At 46.6% G+C, this 13,873-nt stretch overlaps 1 protein-coding gene across 1 annotated transcript in view; it reads left to right on the plus strand.

The window, feature by feature from the left end:
• Positions 1-2,717: 2,717 nt before the first annotated feature.
• The window catches only part of GNPDA1 (glucosamine-6-phosphate deaminase 1), a 14,321-nt gene continuing 3,165 nt past the window's right edge, over positions 2,718-13,873 (plus strand). The window contains exons 1-5 of the mRNA XM_003782091.3: positions 2,718-2,774; positions 3,622-3,751; positions 8,258-8,359; positions 10,587-10,769; positions 12,455-12,639. Of these exons, the coding sequence (XP_003782139.1) occupies positions 3,628-3,751; positions 8,258-8,359; positions 10,587-10,769; positions 12,455-12,639 (594 nt within the window). The 5' untranslated portion in view covers positions 2,718-2,774; positions 3,622-3,627. The remainder of the gene's footprint in view (positions 2,775-3,621; positions 3,752-8,257; positions 8,360-10,586; positions 10,770-12,454; positions 12,640-13,873) is intronic.

Below are 13,873 nucleotides of genomic sequence, written 5' to 3' on the forward strand. Positions count from 1 at the left end.
AGGCGCTGAGCCGAGACCTGGTCTTGCTCTTACTCCCGGTTTCCATCTCCTGCTCTCAAGTGATCCTCCTGACTTGGCCTCCCAGAGTGCTAGGATTATGGGCATGAGTGACCACAACCAGCCAGCAGGGTCCTTTTTATTTTTTTCCTTTGCTCACCAGCTTCCCTTAGCCCTTGTGTATTTAATGTGTGGCTCAAGCCAACTCTTATTCTTCTAATTTGCAGAAAAGAAGAAAAAGGGTTTGATACTTCTGCAGGCCAACACAGTGGAAGGTTTTACTGATAACCAGACATCCAAGTCCTCCCAGCCTCGGTATGGAAAATTCCCAAATGTTCCCAGCAGTCTGGTATGCTTAAATTTTGACTCAAGAATAAGAAGGATCTCTTTCTTTACATATAAGTTAACCAAAATCTGTTGTCATACCAGGTAAGAGGCTATATATAATGGTGGTGAAAAGTCATTGGTTTGGACAGATTCCCCCTGAATTGAAGTCCTAGGAAAGCTCTCTCCATGCTTCAGTTTCCCCATCTGTAAAGAAGTAATGGCAAACTTACCTTAAGATGTTTGATAAGGATTAAGTGAAGTGATGCCAGTGAAATACCTGACTTGGTAGAAATATACTGGATGTATAATGTGTTTCCATTTCTGTAAAATAACAGTGTAAACATGTTTGTAAAAAACAATTTAGAATATCCTCCAAACTGTAAGTAATAAATATATTTTTGAGACAGAGTCTCATTCTGCTGCCCAGGCTAGAGTGCCATGGCTTCAGCCTAGCTCAGAGCAATCTCAAACTCCAGGGCTCAAGCTAGCCTCCTGTCTCAACCTCCCCAGTACCTGGGACTCCAGGCACCCACCACAACACTCAGATAGTTTTTCTATTTTTAGTAGAGAGGGTCTTGCTCTTGCTCAGGTTGGTCTCAAAGTCCTGAGCTTAAGCCATGCTCTGCCTTAGCCTCCCAGAGTGTTAGTGATACAGGATTCCACCACTCAGGGATAGACAGGGAGACCCCCCCCCATTCTCTAGGCCCAAGTGAGCTCAGGATTCAGACCCCCATTTCCAGGCACAGATAGACTGCCTTTTTCAGGACACATCCTCTGGGCTCTGATAAGATCATGCCTGTGATGGTTTTTTAGGTGGTTCCACCTTGGGTAGGAGCACACACCCTAATCCCTTCTCAGGGACAGACTGTAAACGGACCTGATAACCTCACCCCAGTGAAGGTGGAGCTACAGTCATTCATTTGTTAATGCACTCATTTCCACCTACCAATTGCCAGTCAAGTGTAATCCTCTAGACTTAAGACCCCTAGCTAAAAGAGCCCACATGGAGACTCCTGAGGGAGTTCTTCAGTTCTTTCCCCTTTCCGGAAGCTCAGGTGCTTTTTACTTCTTCTGTATTCCTTTCTAACTTCTAATAAACACTGATCTGTGGTTAGTGGGTTCATTCTTTGAATCCCAAAGACCAAGGACCTAATGAAGACAGAAATTCTGGTTCATTACGCTCTGCCTTGCAAGCAGTATCTTGGTTTAGGCAGTTGGAGAAACCAGGGGACTGCCTTTTTCTTTAGCACACGCTGCTGCAAAGTTCAAACTTTTTTTTGAGACAGAGCCTCAAGCTATCCCCCTGGGTAGAGTGCTGTAGCATCACAGGTCACAGCAACCTCCAACTCCTGGGCTCAAGCGAGTCTTCCTGCCTCAGCCTCCCAAGTAGCTGGGACCACAGGTGCCCACCACAACCCTGGCCATTTTTTGGTTGCAACCGTATTGTTTGGCGGCCCGGCTGGATGCGAACCCACCACCTTAGGTGTATGTGGCTGGCACCTTAGCCACTTGAGCCACAAAGTTCACGCTTTAACTGTGATGGTCATAACTCACAGCAACCTCAAACTCTTTGAGCTCTAGAGTTCCTCTTACCTCAGCCTCCCAAGTTGCTGGAACTATGGGCGCCCGCCGCAAAGCCCAGCTATTGACACTGAGTCTCATTCTTGCTCAGGCTGGTCTCCAATTCCTGAGCTTAAGCAATCCACTCACCTCAGCCTCTAACTCCAAGAATGCTAGGATTATGCGCCCAGCCTGCAAACTTTAATCTTTAAAAAAAGGCACAGGCAGGATGCTCTGGCTCAAGCCTCTCATCTTAGCACTCTGGGAGATTCAGAGAGGACTGTTTGGCTCAGGAGTTCGAGGTTGCTGTGAGGTAGGCTGACACCACCGCACTGTAGCCTGGGGAAACAGAGACTCTGTCTCGAAAAAACAGAGAAAGAATAAACAAATAAATAAAAACTAAAATAAGAAAAGACTTTAAAAATTCAACTATATTTAAAACAAAAAGTTGTAATATCAAGGTAAAAAAGTAATTTCTAAACAAATAACCGAAGAAAGCGAAGGCAGATACAGGTCCAACTCCAGAGACTGAGTTCGCACTGCTGCTGTCTTCCCCCAGCCCAACCCCACCCTAAAATCCCGGCCCGGGGGCTGCATTCCCGGGATTGACCAGGCGGTCCCAAGCCTCCCTCCTGCATAAACCAGACTGCAACCCCGCCGGTCGCGGAGAAGCGTTTTTCCGGGTGTCTCGCAGGGCCTGCACGTTCCCGAGCCGCGAAGAGAGGGTGTGCACCCGAAGCCGGGCGCGGGGAGGAGCCGGTCGCCCGAGCAGCGGCCCTGCTGAGTCAGCCCGGCGGGCGGCGCGCGCCACCGCGTGACCCGCGGCCACGTGACCCGCGCGGGCCCGGGCCACCACCTCCGGAGGTGCGGCAGCCGCGGGAGGCGTCCGCGTAAGTGGGGAGCAGGCTGGCGGGGACCCAGGCACCCCGGGGCCAGGCCCCGGGAGAACCGCTCTCACTCTTCTCCCGGGCGGGACTGGAGGGGCGATGCGACCGTCATCGGGGTGGGGGAAACATGGTACCCCACCGATGGCCGTGCGGGCCCCTTCAGCCCCTGGCCTTCCCACTCCGGCTGACCACAGTGCTGGGGGAGCAAGTGTTCTCCTTCCTGTGCGGTTGCCTTGGAGGAAACTGGGGACCCTCAAGGGGAGGTAGGCCGGTGGGTGCACCCCTCCCCTAATGAAAGCGCACACACTTCCTAGGCGAAGCTTGTATTGCCCCGCCTCCTCCAGTGGCCCGTAAGGATCCCGTGACCCCTCTGCTTGGGAAGAATCTGGGGTATCCGGTAGGATGTGGGGGTGTAGGGAGGCGGGGCCGAGTCGAGCTGCAGAACTATGATAATAGCCAACGTATTAAATAACTATGTGGTTTACGTGCATGCAAAATTTAATATCCCCATCGTGAAATTTATGAGGTAAGTACTAATGTCCCCATTTTTATACAGCAAGAAAAGGCTCGGAGAACTTGGGTTTTTTAGCCGGGGTCCTGAAGTTGGTAATTGTAAGAGTTGCGATTAGAACCCAGGTCCGTCCCACAGGAGCGCCTCCTGGTGGCCTGTGGGTGGTGGAGGCGGCCGGCCTAGCCTGTTCTCTGTGCACTGAAAGGTCCTTTTCCTGGCAGCTTGGGAAGGGGATTGCTGCTGGGTGAGAGGGACGTCCCCAACCCCATCAACCACCTCCATCCTTTTCTACGCCTCCCTACCACTGATTCCTTTTGTCACACCCTGTCTCCACTGCAGGACAAGATGAAGCTCATCATCTTGGACCACTATTCTCAGGCTAGCGAGTGGGCGGCCAAGTACATCAGGAACCGCATCATCCAATTTAACCCAGGGCCAGACAAGTACTTCACCCTGGGGCTCCCTACTGGTGCGTTCTTGGGTGAAAAGAGTGGGCATCAGAGGGTTTTAAGAGGCCAGGTACCAGGACTCACTCAGTCACGGGATGTCCTGGACGGCTCTGAGGTCCTGGTGCGATGAGAGAACCTCCACTCCCCCTTCCACATACAGAACAAAGGACTCAGCTTCCTTTATGGGTTGGTTTAGTTGCTGCCTGCTCCTGCTGAATCCTGGAGCAGAAGGGAACTTGGTTAGGGCGGAAGAACTTGATTTTTAGGCTACATCCAATGTTAGTCCTGTCAACCAGGGTTCCTTAACAGAATTAAGTCCTGATGCCCTAAGGCATCCATTTTGTATGATGAATTAATTTCCCTTCTGTGCATCTAGAAGGTACTAGCTCAGTAATATCCTTGGGAGAATCAAGAATATAGTCCCTCAGATAATTTTCAATAAGTCTTAAACACAGAATCTAAGTGAAAAACAATTCCAGTTTCTTTTTTTTTTTTGAGACGAATCCCAAGTTTTTGCCCTGTGTAGAGTACGATGGCATCACAGCTCACGGTAACGTCAAACTCTTGGGCTTAAGTGATTCTCTTGCCTCAGCCTCCTGAGTAGCTAGGACTACAGGCTTCTGTCACAAATACCAGCTATTTTTTTTTTTTAAGAGATGAGGTCTCCCTCTGGCTTAGGCTGGTCTCAAGCAATCCACCTGCCTCAGCCTCCCAGAATGCTAGGCATGAGCCACTGCACCTGGCCTCTTTTGTTTTTTTAATTTTCTTTTTATTTCTTTTTAAGACAGAGTCTCAATCTGTTGCCCTTGGTAGAGTGCAGTGGCATCACAGCTCACAGCAACCTCAAACTCTTGGGCTTAAGCGATTCTCTTGCCTCAGCCTCCCAAGTAGCTGGGACTACAGGTGCCCACAATAACGCTCTGCTATTTTTTTGTTGCAGTTGCCATTGTTGTTTTAGCTGGCTTGGGCTGGGTTCAAACCAGCCAGCCTTGGTATATGTGGCTGGCGCCCTACTCACTGAGCTATAGGCGCCACTTAATTTTATTTTTCTTTTGATATAAGAGTCTCTATCACCCTGGGTAGGGTGCCCTGGTGTTGTAGCTCACAGCAACCTCAAACTCTTGGGCTCAAGCAATCCCCTGCCTCAGGCTTCCAAGTAGCTGGGACTACAGGCACCTGGCTAGTGTTTTATTTTTGGTAGAGATAGAGTCTCACTCTTGCTCAGGCTAGTCTCAAACTCCTGAGCTCAAGCAATCCACCAGGCTGGACCTCCCAAAGTGCTAGGATTATAGGCTTATAAGGCATGAGCCCCTATGTTGGCCTCCAGTTTCTTTTGGAAAAAGAATGTCGTCTTTTTAGGAAGTTACATTGACTCCAGCCCCTCAAAGCAAATGTCTTAAATATTTTCTTCTGAGATGGGTGGATTTTCCCAAATGGCCTTCCCTGACCCACCTACTCTAGTGGGGGGGGGGGTCTTTAAATTTTTTCTGTAGATGACCAAATAGTAAATATGTTAGGCTTCACTGGCCATATGGCCTCCTTTACAATGACTTAACTCTGCTGTAATAGTGTGAAAGCAGCTATAGACAATATATAAATGAATGGGTCTGGCCATGTACCAATAAAACTGTTTATGGACATTGAATTTAATGTAATTTTACATGTTACAAAATATTATTTGGCTTTTGAAAATGTGACAGCAGGCTACCTTTGGCCCGTGGCTGCAATTTGCTGAACTCTGCACTGGATTGGCATCTGCCTGTACCTGTGAAACCACTATCTCAGGTTCTGTGGGGGCTGCGCTAAGATCCTAAGGCTGGAGCTACCCAACCTCTGTGTTGGTCAGATTCTGGGCTTTGCTAAAACCCCTTCCTAGTTCCCATCATGGCAGAATCAGATCCAGAATAGCATTTGGGGCCCTCCAAAGCCTGACTCTCCCTACCTGTCATGCTTGAACTAGAACAGAGTTTCTATATGGGTTGCTTGGAACATTTGGGTGGAAATCACAGAAACAAACTAAATTAAGCAGAAAAGGAGTTTATTGGCTAGATACTGGGGAGCCCACTGGATGGGAAGATTAGAGGTCTGGAAAATGGCAGGAGTGAGGAAATTGGTTCAGACATGGCTAAGGCCAGGGACTAATTATTTTGGGTGGGGTAGTGGGAACTGCCGGTCCTCATTTAGCAGGTATTTATTGAATGCCCTCTACATGCAAAGCTCTTCTAGACTCTGGGGATATACTAATGAATGAAAAAGATATGAATTCCTGCCTTCCTGAAGTTTAATTTACAGTAGGAGAGACAAACAAAAGTTAGAGTACTTCGGATGGTAACAGAGAGGGAAGGAGAAGTGAAGCAGGGAAGAAGGATAGGGAGTGTGTAGGCAGGGGTAGGGGTTTGTAGTGTTAGACAGAGTTGCAGGAAGGCTCTCTGAGAAGGTGGAATCTGAGGAGAGGCCTGATGGGGTAAGAGCCAGCCACCCAGATACTTGAAGGAAGAGCATCTCTGGTAGAGGGAACAGTGTGTGCAAAGGCCCTGAGGCAGAGGTGCCTGGAGCAGGGTAAGGAGTGGGGAGGTAGCCAGGGGACTGGTTACTGCTAAGGGTGAAATGAGGTGCCAGTGGTGGGGTATTCTTTCTTTCTTTTTTTTTTTGAGACAGAGTTACTTTGTAGCCCTCAGTAGAGTATGATGGTGTCATAGCTCACAGCAACCCCAAACTCTTAGGCTCAAGTGATCCTCTTGCGATAGCCTCCTGAGTAGCTGGGACTATAGGCACCTGCCATAATACCTGGCTATTTTTATTTATTTATTTTTTGTAGAGACCAAGTCCTGGCGTCACAGCTCACAGCAACCTCCAACTCAAGGCAATTCTCTTGCCTCAGCCTCCCAAGTAGCTAGGACTACAGGCGCCCGCTACAACACCTGGCTATTTTTTGTTGCAGTTCGGCTGGGGCTGGGTTTGAACCCACCACCCTCTCGGTATGTGAGGCCGGCGCCCTACTCACTGAGCCAGAGGCGCTGCCCTCCTTCTAACCTTTTATTTTGAAAAATTGCAAATAATCATTAAAGTTGCAAAAAGAGCAGTACCATTCACTTAAATTCCCTATTTGTTAACACTTTGCCACATTTGCATTTATATCTTTCTCTGGCTCATGTTCTCTATTAACATTTTTTTCCTGAACCACCTGAAATTAAGTTCCAGATACACTGACACATTACCTCTAAATCCTTCAGTATGTATCTCCTGAGATTAAGAATATTCTCTTACATACCGTTATCATGCTTAAGACAATGAAAAATGATGTTATATCATCTAATATACAAAGTCTGTTCAAAATTTTTCCCAAGTGTTCACATTTGTCTTTTATAGTTTTTAAAAACAAATTAATCAGTGTTCATGCATGTTTACTGTTTTATTTATTTATTTATTTTTTTGAGAAAGAGACTCACTATGTTGCCCGGGGTGGAATGCCGTGGCGACTCAGCTTACAGCAACCTCAAACTCTTGGGTTTAAGTGATTCTCTTGCCTCAGCCTCCCAAGTAACTGGGACCACAGGTGTCCGCCACAATGCCTGGCTATTTTTTGGTTGCAGTTGTTGTTTAGCTGGCCCGAGCTGGGTTCAAACCCGCCAGCCACATACACCGAGGGCTGTTCTATGGGCGCTTATGAGCCTTATTTACTGTTTTAATACACAGTGTCCTCCCTTCTACTATATGTGTTTTATGACATTTTTTATTTTATGTTATTTTATTTTTGAGACAGAGTCTCACTATGTTGCCCTTGGTAGAGTGCTGTGGTTGTCATAGCTCACAGCAACCTCAAACTCCTGGGCTTAAGCGATTCTCTTAGCCTCTCAAGTAGCTAGGACTATAGGCTCCCACCACAATGCCCGGCTATTTTTTTGTTGTAATTGTCATTTGGCAGGCCTGGGCTGGGTTCGAACCCGCCAGCTCCATGTACGTAGCTGGCGCCTTAGCCACTGAGCTACAGGCGCTAAGCCTATGACATTTTTTAAGTGAGACTCAGGAGCTGGCTGCTCCTGAAGTAAGTCTTGCCTTTGCTTCCCTGTCACAGCTGACATTCCTGCTTTGTGTCCCTACTCCTAGATAGTGAGCTCTTCTAGGGTAGCTACTGGTCTTGTTCCTCTGCACCTTTGTTGCATGGTCCTGTGCCTGGCATGTGGTTGTTCAGGGCATATGTCAGTTAAACCTGATGTTTACTCAGGTGCTAATCAGAGTGGTTTCAATCATCAGTGTGCTCAGCACTGGGGATTCAGCTGTCAGTAAGACAGACGTGGCCCTGTGTTCGTGGAGCTTTCAGTCTATAGGGGAAATAAGCATTAAACAAGCAGTTAGTGGATGGATGGCAGTTAGGGTTAGAGCCTTTGGTTGGACTTCGTATCTGACTAGTTTCCCTCAGATCTGACAGGTCTTGTCGAGCAGCCCTGATTTCATTCTTGTCTGCTCCCTGGGCTTCCTGGAGCTAGGGGCTGAAAGGACATTCATGCCTGTGGCCTCTCTTGCAGGGAGCACCCCACTTGGCTGCTATAAGAAGCTGATTGAGTACTATAAGAATGGCGATCTGTCTTTTAAGTATGTGAAGACCTTCAACATGGATGAGTATGTGGGTGAGTCTTTAGTTTTCAAGGTTCTTACCTGGTCCAGCTCTGGAGAGAAATGGTGATGTCTCAAGGAGCCAGTGACATTTGGTGATAGGCTTGGGTATCAGCACCTATTTCTTTCTAGCCTTAGTTTACTCAGTTATAAAATAGGGCAAATAAAGCTGCCACCATAGGTTGCATTAAATACAACATATGTGAAAATTTCTTGTATATAATAGTAAATATTAGAGCTCTTTCCGCCATCTTGGGGCCTGTTCTTTTTTTTTTTTTGGCCAGGGGCTGGTTTTGAACCTGCCACCCCTGGTATATGGGGCCAGGGCCCTAACCCTCTGAGCCACAGGCGCCATTGGTGCCTGTTCGTAAAATTGAAGGTGTTTGTGCCCGAGATGAAACTGAATTGTATTTGGGCAAGAGGTGTGCTTATGTATACAAAGCAAAGAACCACACAGTGACTCCTGGCAGCAAACTAAACAAAACCAGGGTAATCTGGGGGAAAGATAACTTGGGCCCATGGAAGCAGTGGCATAGTTCGTGCCAAATTCCGAAGCAACCTTCCGCCTAAGGCCATAGGACACAGAATCTGTGTGGTGCTGTACCCCTCAAGGATTTAAACTGATAAAAAGTAAATAAAAGTGGATTTGTACTGTTGTATTTTTATTAAAAATAATAATAATAAATCCTAGAGCATCTCTGCCTGCTGGCTCCCCAACTCCATGCCATTTCTTTCTGGAACAAATGATTACAAATGGGTCCTGGCTGGGGTGTGTCCGCAGGGTGCATCCTCTAGCTCCCCTTTCTGCATTTGCAAGGGAGCTAAGACTGGTGTTCTTCCTGCTGCTGAGAAGCTATTACCTTGGTCTGTCCCCTCCTCTCCCTCTCAGTCATTGTAAGGGCTTCATTTTCAGTGCTTTTTTAAAAAAAAAAATTATGATAAAATACACATAACACAAAATTTACCATCTTAGCACTTTTATGTGTACAGTTCAGTAGTGTTAAGTACATCCACATTGTTGGGCGCCTATTTCCAGAACACTTTTCATCTTGTAAAACCCACTGAGCAGCAGCTTCTCACAGCCCCAGAAACCACCATTTTACTTTCTGTTTCTATGAGTTATAAGCAGAATCATAAAGTATTTGTCTTTTTGTGACTGGCTTCTTTCAGTGGCAAAATGTCCTCAAGGGTCACGCATGTTGTAGAATCTCCCCCCTTTTTAAGATTGACTTAACTATTCTTTTTTTAAAGCTGTATCTCTATTCTTTTTTTAAAAATTTATTTTTAATAGGCTTAGGAGGTATAAGTTGAATTCTGTGACATTTATATTTTATATAGTGGTAGAATCTGGGATTTGGTGTACAGATCACTCAAGTAGTGTCCATCATTGTATCACCTCACAGATAATTTTTTTTTTTTTGTAGAGACAGTCTCACAGTCTCACTTTATCACCCTCAGTAGAGTGCTGTGGTGTCAGCTCACAGCAACCTCCAACTCTTGGGCTCAAGTGATTCTCTTGCCTCAGCCTCTCAGGTAGCTGGGACTACAAGCACAATGCCTGGCTATTTTTTTGTTGCAGTTGTCATTGTTGTTTAGCTGGCCTGGGCCAGGTTCAAACCCTCCAGCTTTGGTGTATGTGGCTGGAGCCATAACCACTGTGCTACAGGCGCTGAGCCAACTTTAAATATTCTTAATGCTTAATGTAAACATCATATATTCTCTTTAAACATTATTTTCCTTCCTGGCTGTGGGGAAAAACCAAAAACCATTTTGGGAAGCCCTGAGATAATTCTCTCCAGCCACCTGATGTTCAGGTTGGGATTCAGGCTGAACAGGGTATAAGGGAGGGTGGGTGGTGGAGTGGAAGACATGGGGTGAAAAGTGTGCTTGCTTGCTTTCCCAGATGGGCCCAGTTCTACCCCAGTGACCAGGCCACCTCCACAGGCCAGAGTATCCCCAGCCTCTAGCCTATGAACATTCTCTTGTGAAAAAGAGATCAGAGTGAGGGAGCTTCCCAGACCTCTGGCAAGTAACTACTCCAGTCCAGCCCTGTGGCCACTTATGGATACCAGCTCAGACTGTCCCAAGTGGCTGGAGGTCAGAGAGCTGGTATCCAGGACACCCTGATGATGGGCACTCCCCTGAGTTTCTTTGCAGGTCAGAATGAAGTCTTGCCATCCTACTTAGAAGGAGAGCTCCAGCTCAGCTTAAGTGTGACTGAGTGTCCCTTTGTCCCCACAGGCCTTCCTCGAGATCACCCAGAGAGTTACCACTCCTTCATGTGGAACAACTTCTTCAAGCATATTGACATCCACCCAGAAAACACCCACATTCTGGATGGGAATGCAGCTGACCTACAGGCTGAATGTGATGCCTTTGAAGAGAAGATCAAGGCTGCCGGTGGGATCGAGCTATTTGTTGGAGGTGAGTATTAGAAGGAGGAGGATAAGACGCCATGTCTGTCTTCAAACGGGCTCCTCTGTCTGCTAGTGACAATAAACAATAAAGTCACTTACCACTGTATCAGTGGTTCTCAACCTTCCTAATACTTGGCCCTTTAATACAGTTCCTGTGGGTCAAGACCCACAGGTTGAGAACTGTAGCACTTTTGGAGACAGGGAAGGCATGGAGAAAGTGGGAGCCCTAAGTCCTTGGCTCTGCTATTCAGGAACTGGGTTACCTTGGAGACCTCCACTTTTACTTAAACTTATACTTTGTCTGTAAATTGAGAAGTCTGGTTTTGGACTCTGAGACTGGGTACTCCCCAGTCTTCAGGTTTTATTGGTCAGTCATAGAATTTATCTAAACATAAAGTCATGAACTCATATAGTTCTAGAAGGTTCCACACAGTCCTTACATGCTGTGGATAGCCAAATGAATCCCAGAGGAGTCATGTGACTTAAAGTCAGCCAGCTGGCAGCAAGGGACGCAAAGTGGGAACCTCAGGAGTCTATCTCTCAGAGCTCTTTTTTTTTTTTTTTTTTTTGAAACAGAGCCTCAAGCCATTGCCCTGGGTAGAGTGCAGTGGCATCATAGCTCACAGCAACCTCCAACTCCTGGGCTTAAGTGATTCTCTTGCCTCAGCCTCCCAAGTAGCTGGGACTACAGGTGCCAACAACACCTGGCTATTTTTTTGGTTGTAGTTGTCAATTGTTGTATGGCAGGCCCGGGCTGGATTTGAACCTGCCAGCTCTGGTGTATGTGTCTGGCACCTTAGCCGCTTGAGCTATAGGCGCTGAGCCTCAAATCTCTTCTGGGTGTGTTTTATTTGCTCCAACTATATCCTAGCAGTAGGACCCCCTGACCATAGGTAGCAGAGACAGAGAAGTTACATCTTTCTGACAATCTGGGGAAGCTACTGTTTTCCCCAAAAATAAGACACTGTCTTATATTTATTTTTTCTCAGGAAGACACACTAGGGCTTATTTTCAGGGGATGTCTTATTTTTATTAAGTATAATACAACAATCTACATTTATTCAAATACAGTTAAGTCATGTTCTTCTGGAACCTGACAGGGGGGAGCTGACCTTGTTGGTGGGGCCGGCACTAGTGATGCGTGAACTCCTTTCCCCTAGCCGTTCGCACGTACGCAATAGGATGCCTGCCAACGCAGTTACCACCTGCACACCTGCCCAAGTGCGAAAGGCTCAGAGAAAGGAGCTATGGCAGATAAAAGGTATTCCAGTCTTCCTTACTGCTCCACGCCAAAATGCATGGTGTGGCTATGCAGCATATCTGCATAGGCGTATCCATCACTATGTCTTATTATCGGGGTAGGGCTTATATTTAACAAATGCATAGAAATCCTGCTAGGGCTTATTTTTTGGGTAGGTCTTATTTTTGGGGAAACACAGTATTGACAGTGCTCTTTACTTAGCTTTTTGAGGGTAATAACAAGTCAACAGTGTCTGTGTGTACCTCAGACAGAAGTGGCTAGGAGTGGGGCAGATCACATGCTTAAGGTGTACCTGACCAGGGTTACAATGGGGAAAGAGATATAGTTTCCAAGGACTTTTGTTCAGACTCTAGTTAGGGAAGGAGAGATTGTCCATTCTTGAAATGTTGGATTCCTAGCACTCACTGTACTGCCTGGCTTTCTCCTTGTAGGGATTGGCCCCGATGGACACATAGCCTTCAATGAGCCAGGCTCTAGCCTAGTGTCCAGGACCCGTGTAAAGACACTGGCCATGGACACCATCCTGGCAAATGCCAGGTTCTTTGATGGAGAGCTGGCCAACGTGCCCACCATGGCCCTGACAGTGGGTGTGGGCACTGTCATGGATGCTAGAGAGGTAAGGGTGCAGAGGTAGGGTGGAATTGTCTTTTTATTGTTAAATTTTATTAAAGATGAAGAAAGACATTATAATAGAGGCTAAATCCCAGTTCCTCTTTCCTCTCCAGATGTGACCATTGTTCCCAATGTGAGGAGAGTTCTTGGAGTACTTTTTTGATGCCTTTGACCAACTACCCAGGGGCTTCAGGCCCTCTGGCCTCTGCTTATGTGCCCCTTTGTGCTTCTCATGGGCAGAGAGAAGCCCAGCATCACTGATGTTGCAGTGTGAATTTGTACCTGCCTAGGTACTGAGAGAGGGACGCTCTTGTTGCCTAGTGGTGGTCACTGTTTGAAGGGATGCCTAGGAAGCTTGTGGTTAGAAGATTAATAATGCTCTATGCTCAGATTAATAAATACAGTGAAGTGTGATTAAAATGAAAGTGTCTCAAACTGATTGAGTTCCCCCAAAATGTGGGGTATCATTTGAATTTGAATTTTTTGTGGTTCTATTTTCCTTACTTTAATTAGAATTTCAGAAGTATTTTTTTCCTTTCTGAGGTATATTCAATAGGAAGCAACTATAGACATTTTAGCTGTAAATTTCTTTACCCAAGCCTATAAATAGGCATCTATATCAACGAACAGATCTCTGATTAAAGTGAACTTTTGTGAAATGAGTAATGATACACAGATGTCTGTTAAGTAGCCTCAAATCAATACCTAGGGCAGGCGTCCTCAAACTGTGGCCTGCCTAGGACATTTATCTGGCCTGCTGGGTGTTTTTGCCACTGCTGCCTGTCTGGCTTAGCAGCCAAATCATTCCAGGGCTTGCAGTCCGGCCCTCTAGTGGTCTGAGGGACAGTGAACTGGCCCCCTGTTTGAGAAGTTTAAGGGGTTAAACACTAGGGCTTGAGGGCTGTCATTACCATGTGAGATTATCTTGATTTGGGAAAGGACCTGTAGCTGGAAATCAGGAAATTCTCTTTTCTAAAATGAGTTCTGGCCTGGGCATAGTGGCTTATGCCTGTAATCCCAGCACTTTGGGAGGCCAAGTCAGGAGGATTACTTGAGGCCAGCCAGGTATGGTGACCCACATCATAAATAATAAAATAAATAAATGAGTTCACAGTTGCTGAGGTGTCCTGAATAGTCACCTTCTCTCTATGCCTCTATGTTCTCATCTTTTTTTTTTTTTTTAGACGGAGCCTCAAGCTATCCCCCTGGGTAGAGTGCCATGGCATCACAGCTCACAG

The sequence above is a fragment of the Otolemur garnettii genome, unplaced genomic scaffold (assembly GCF_000181295.1).
Source record: "Otolemur garnettii isolate 467f Iridium unplaced genomic scaffold, OtoGar3 scaffold00003, whole genome shotgun sequence".
Lineage (NCBI taxonomy): Eukaryota > Metazoa > Chordata > Mammalia > Primates > Galagidae > Otolemur > Otolemur garnettii.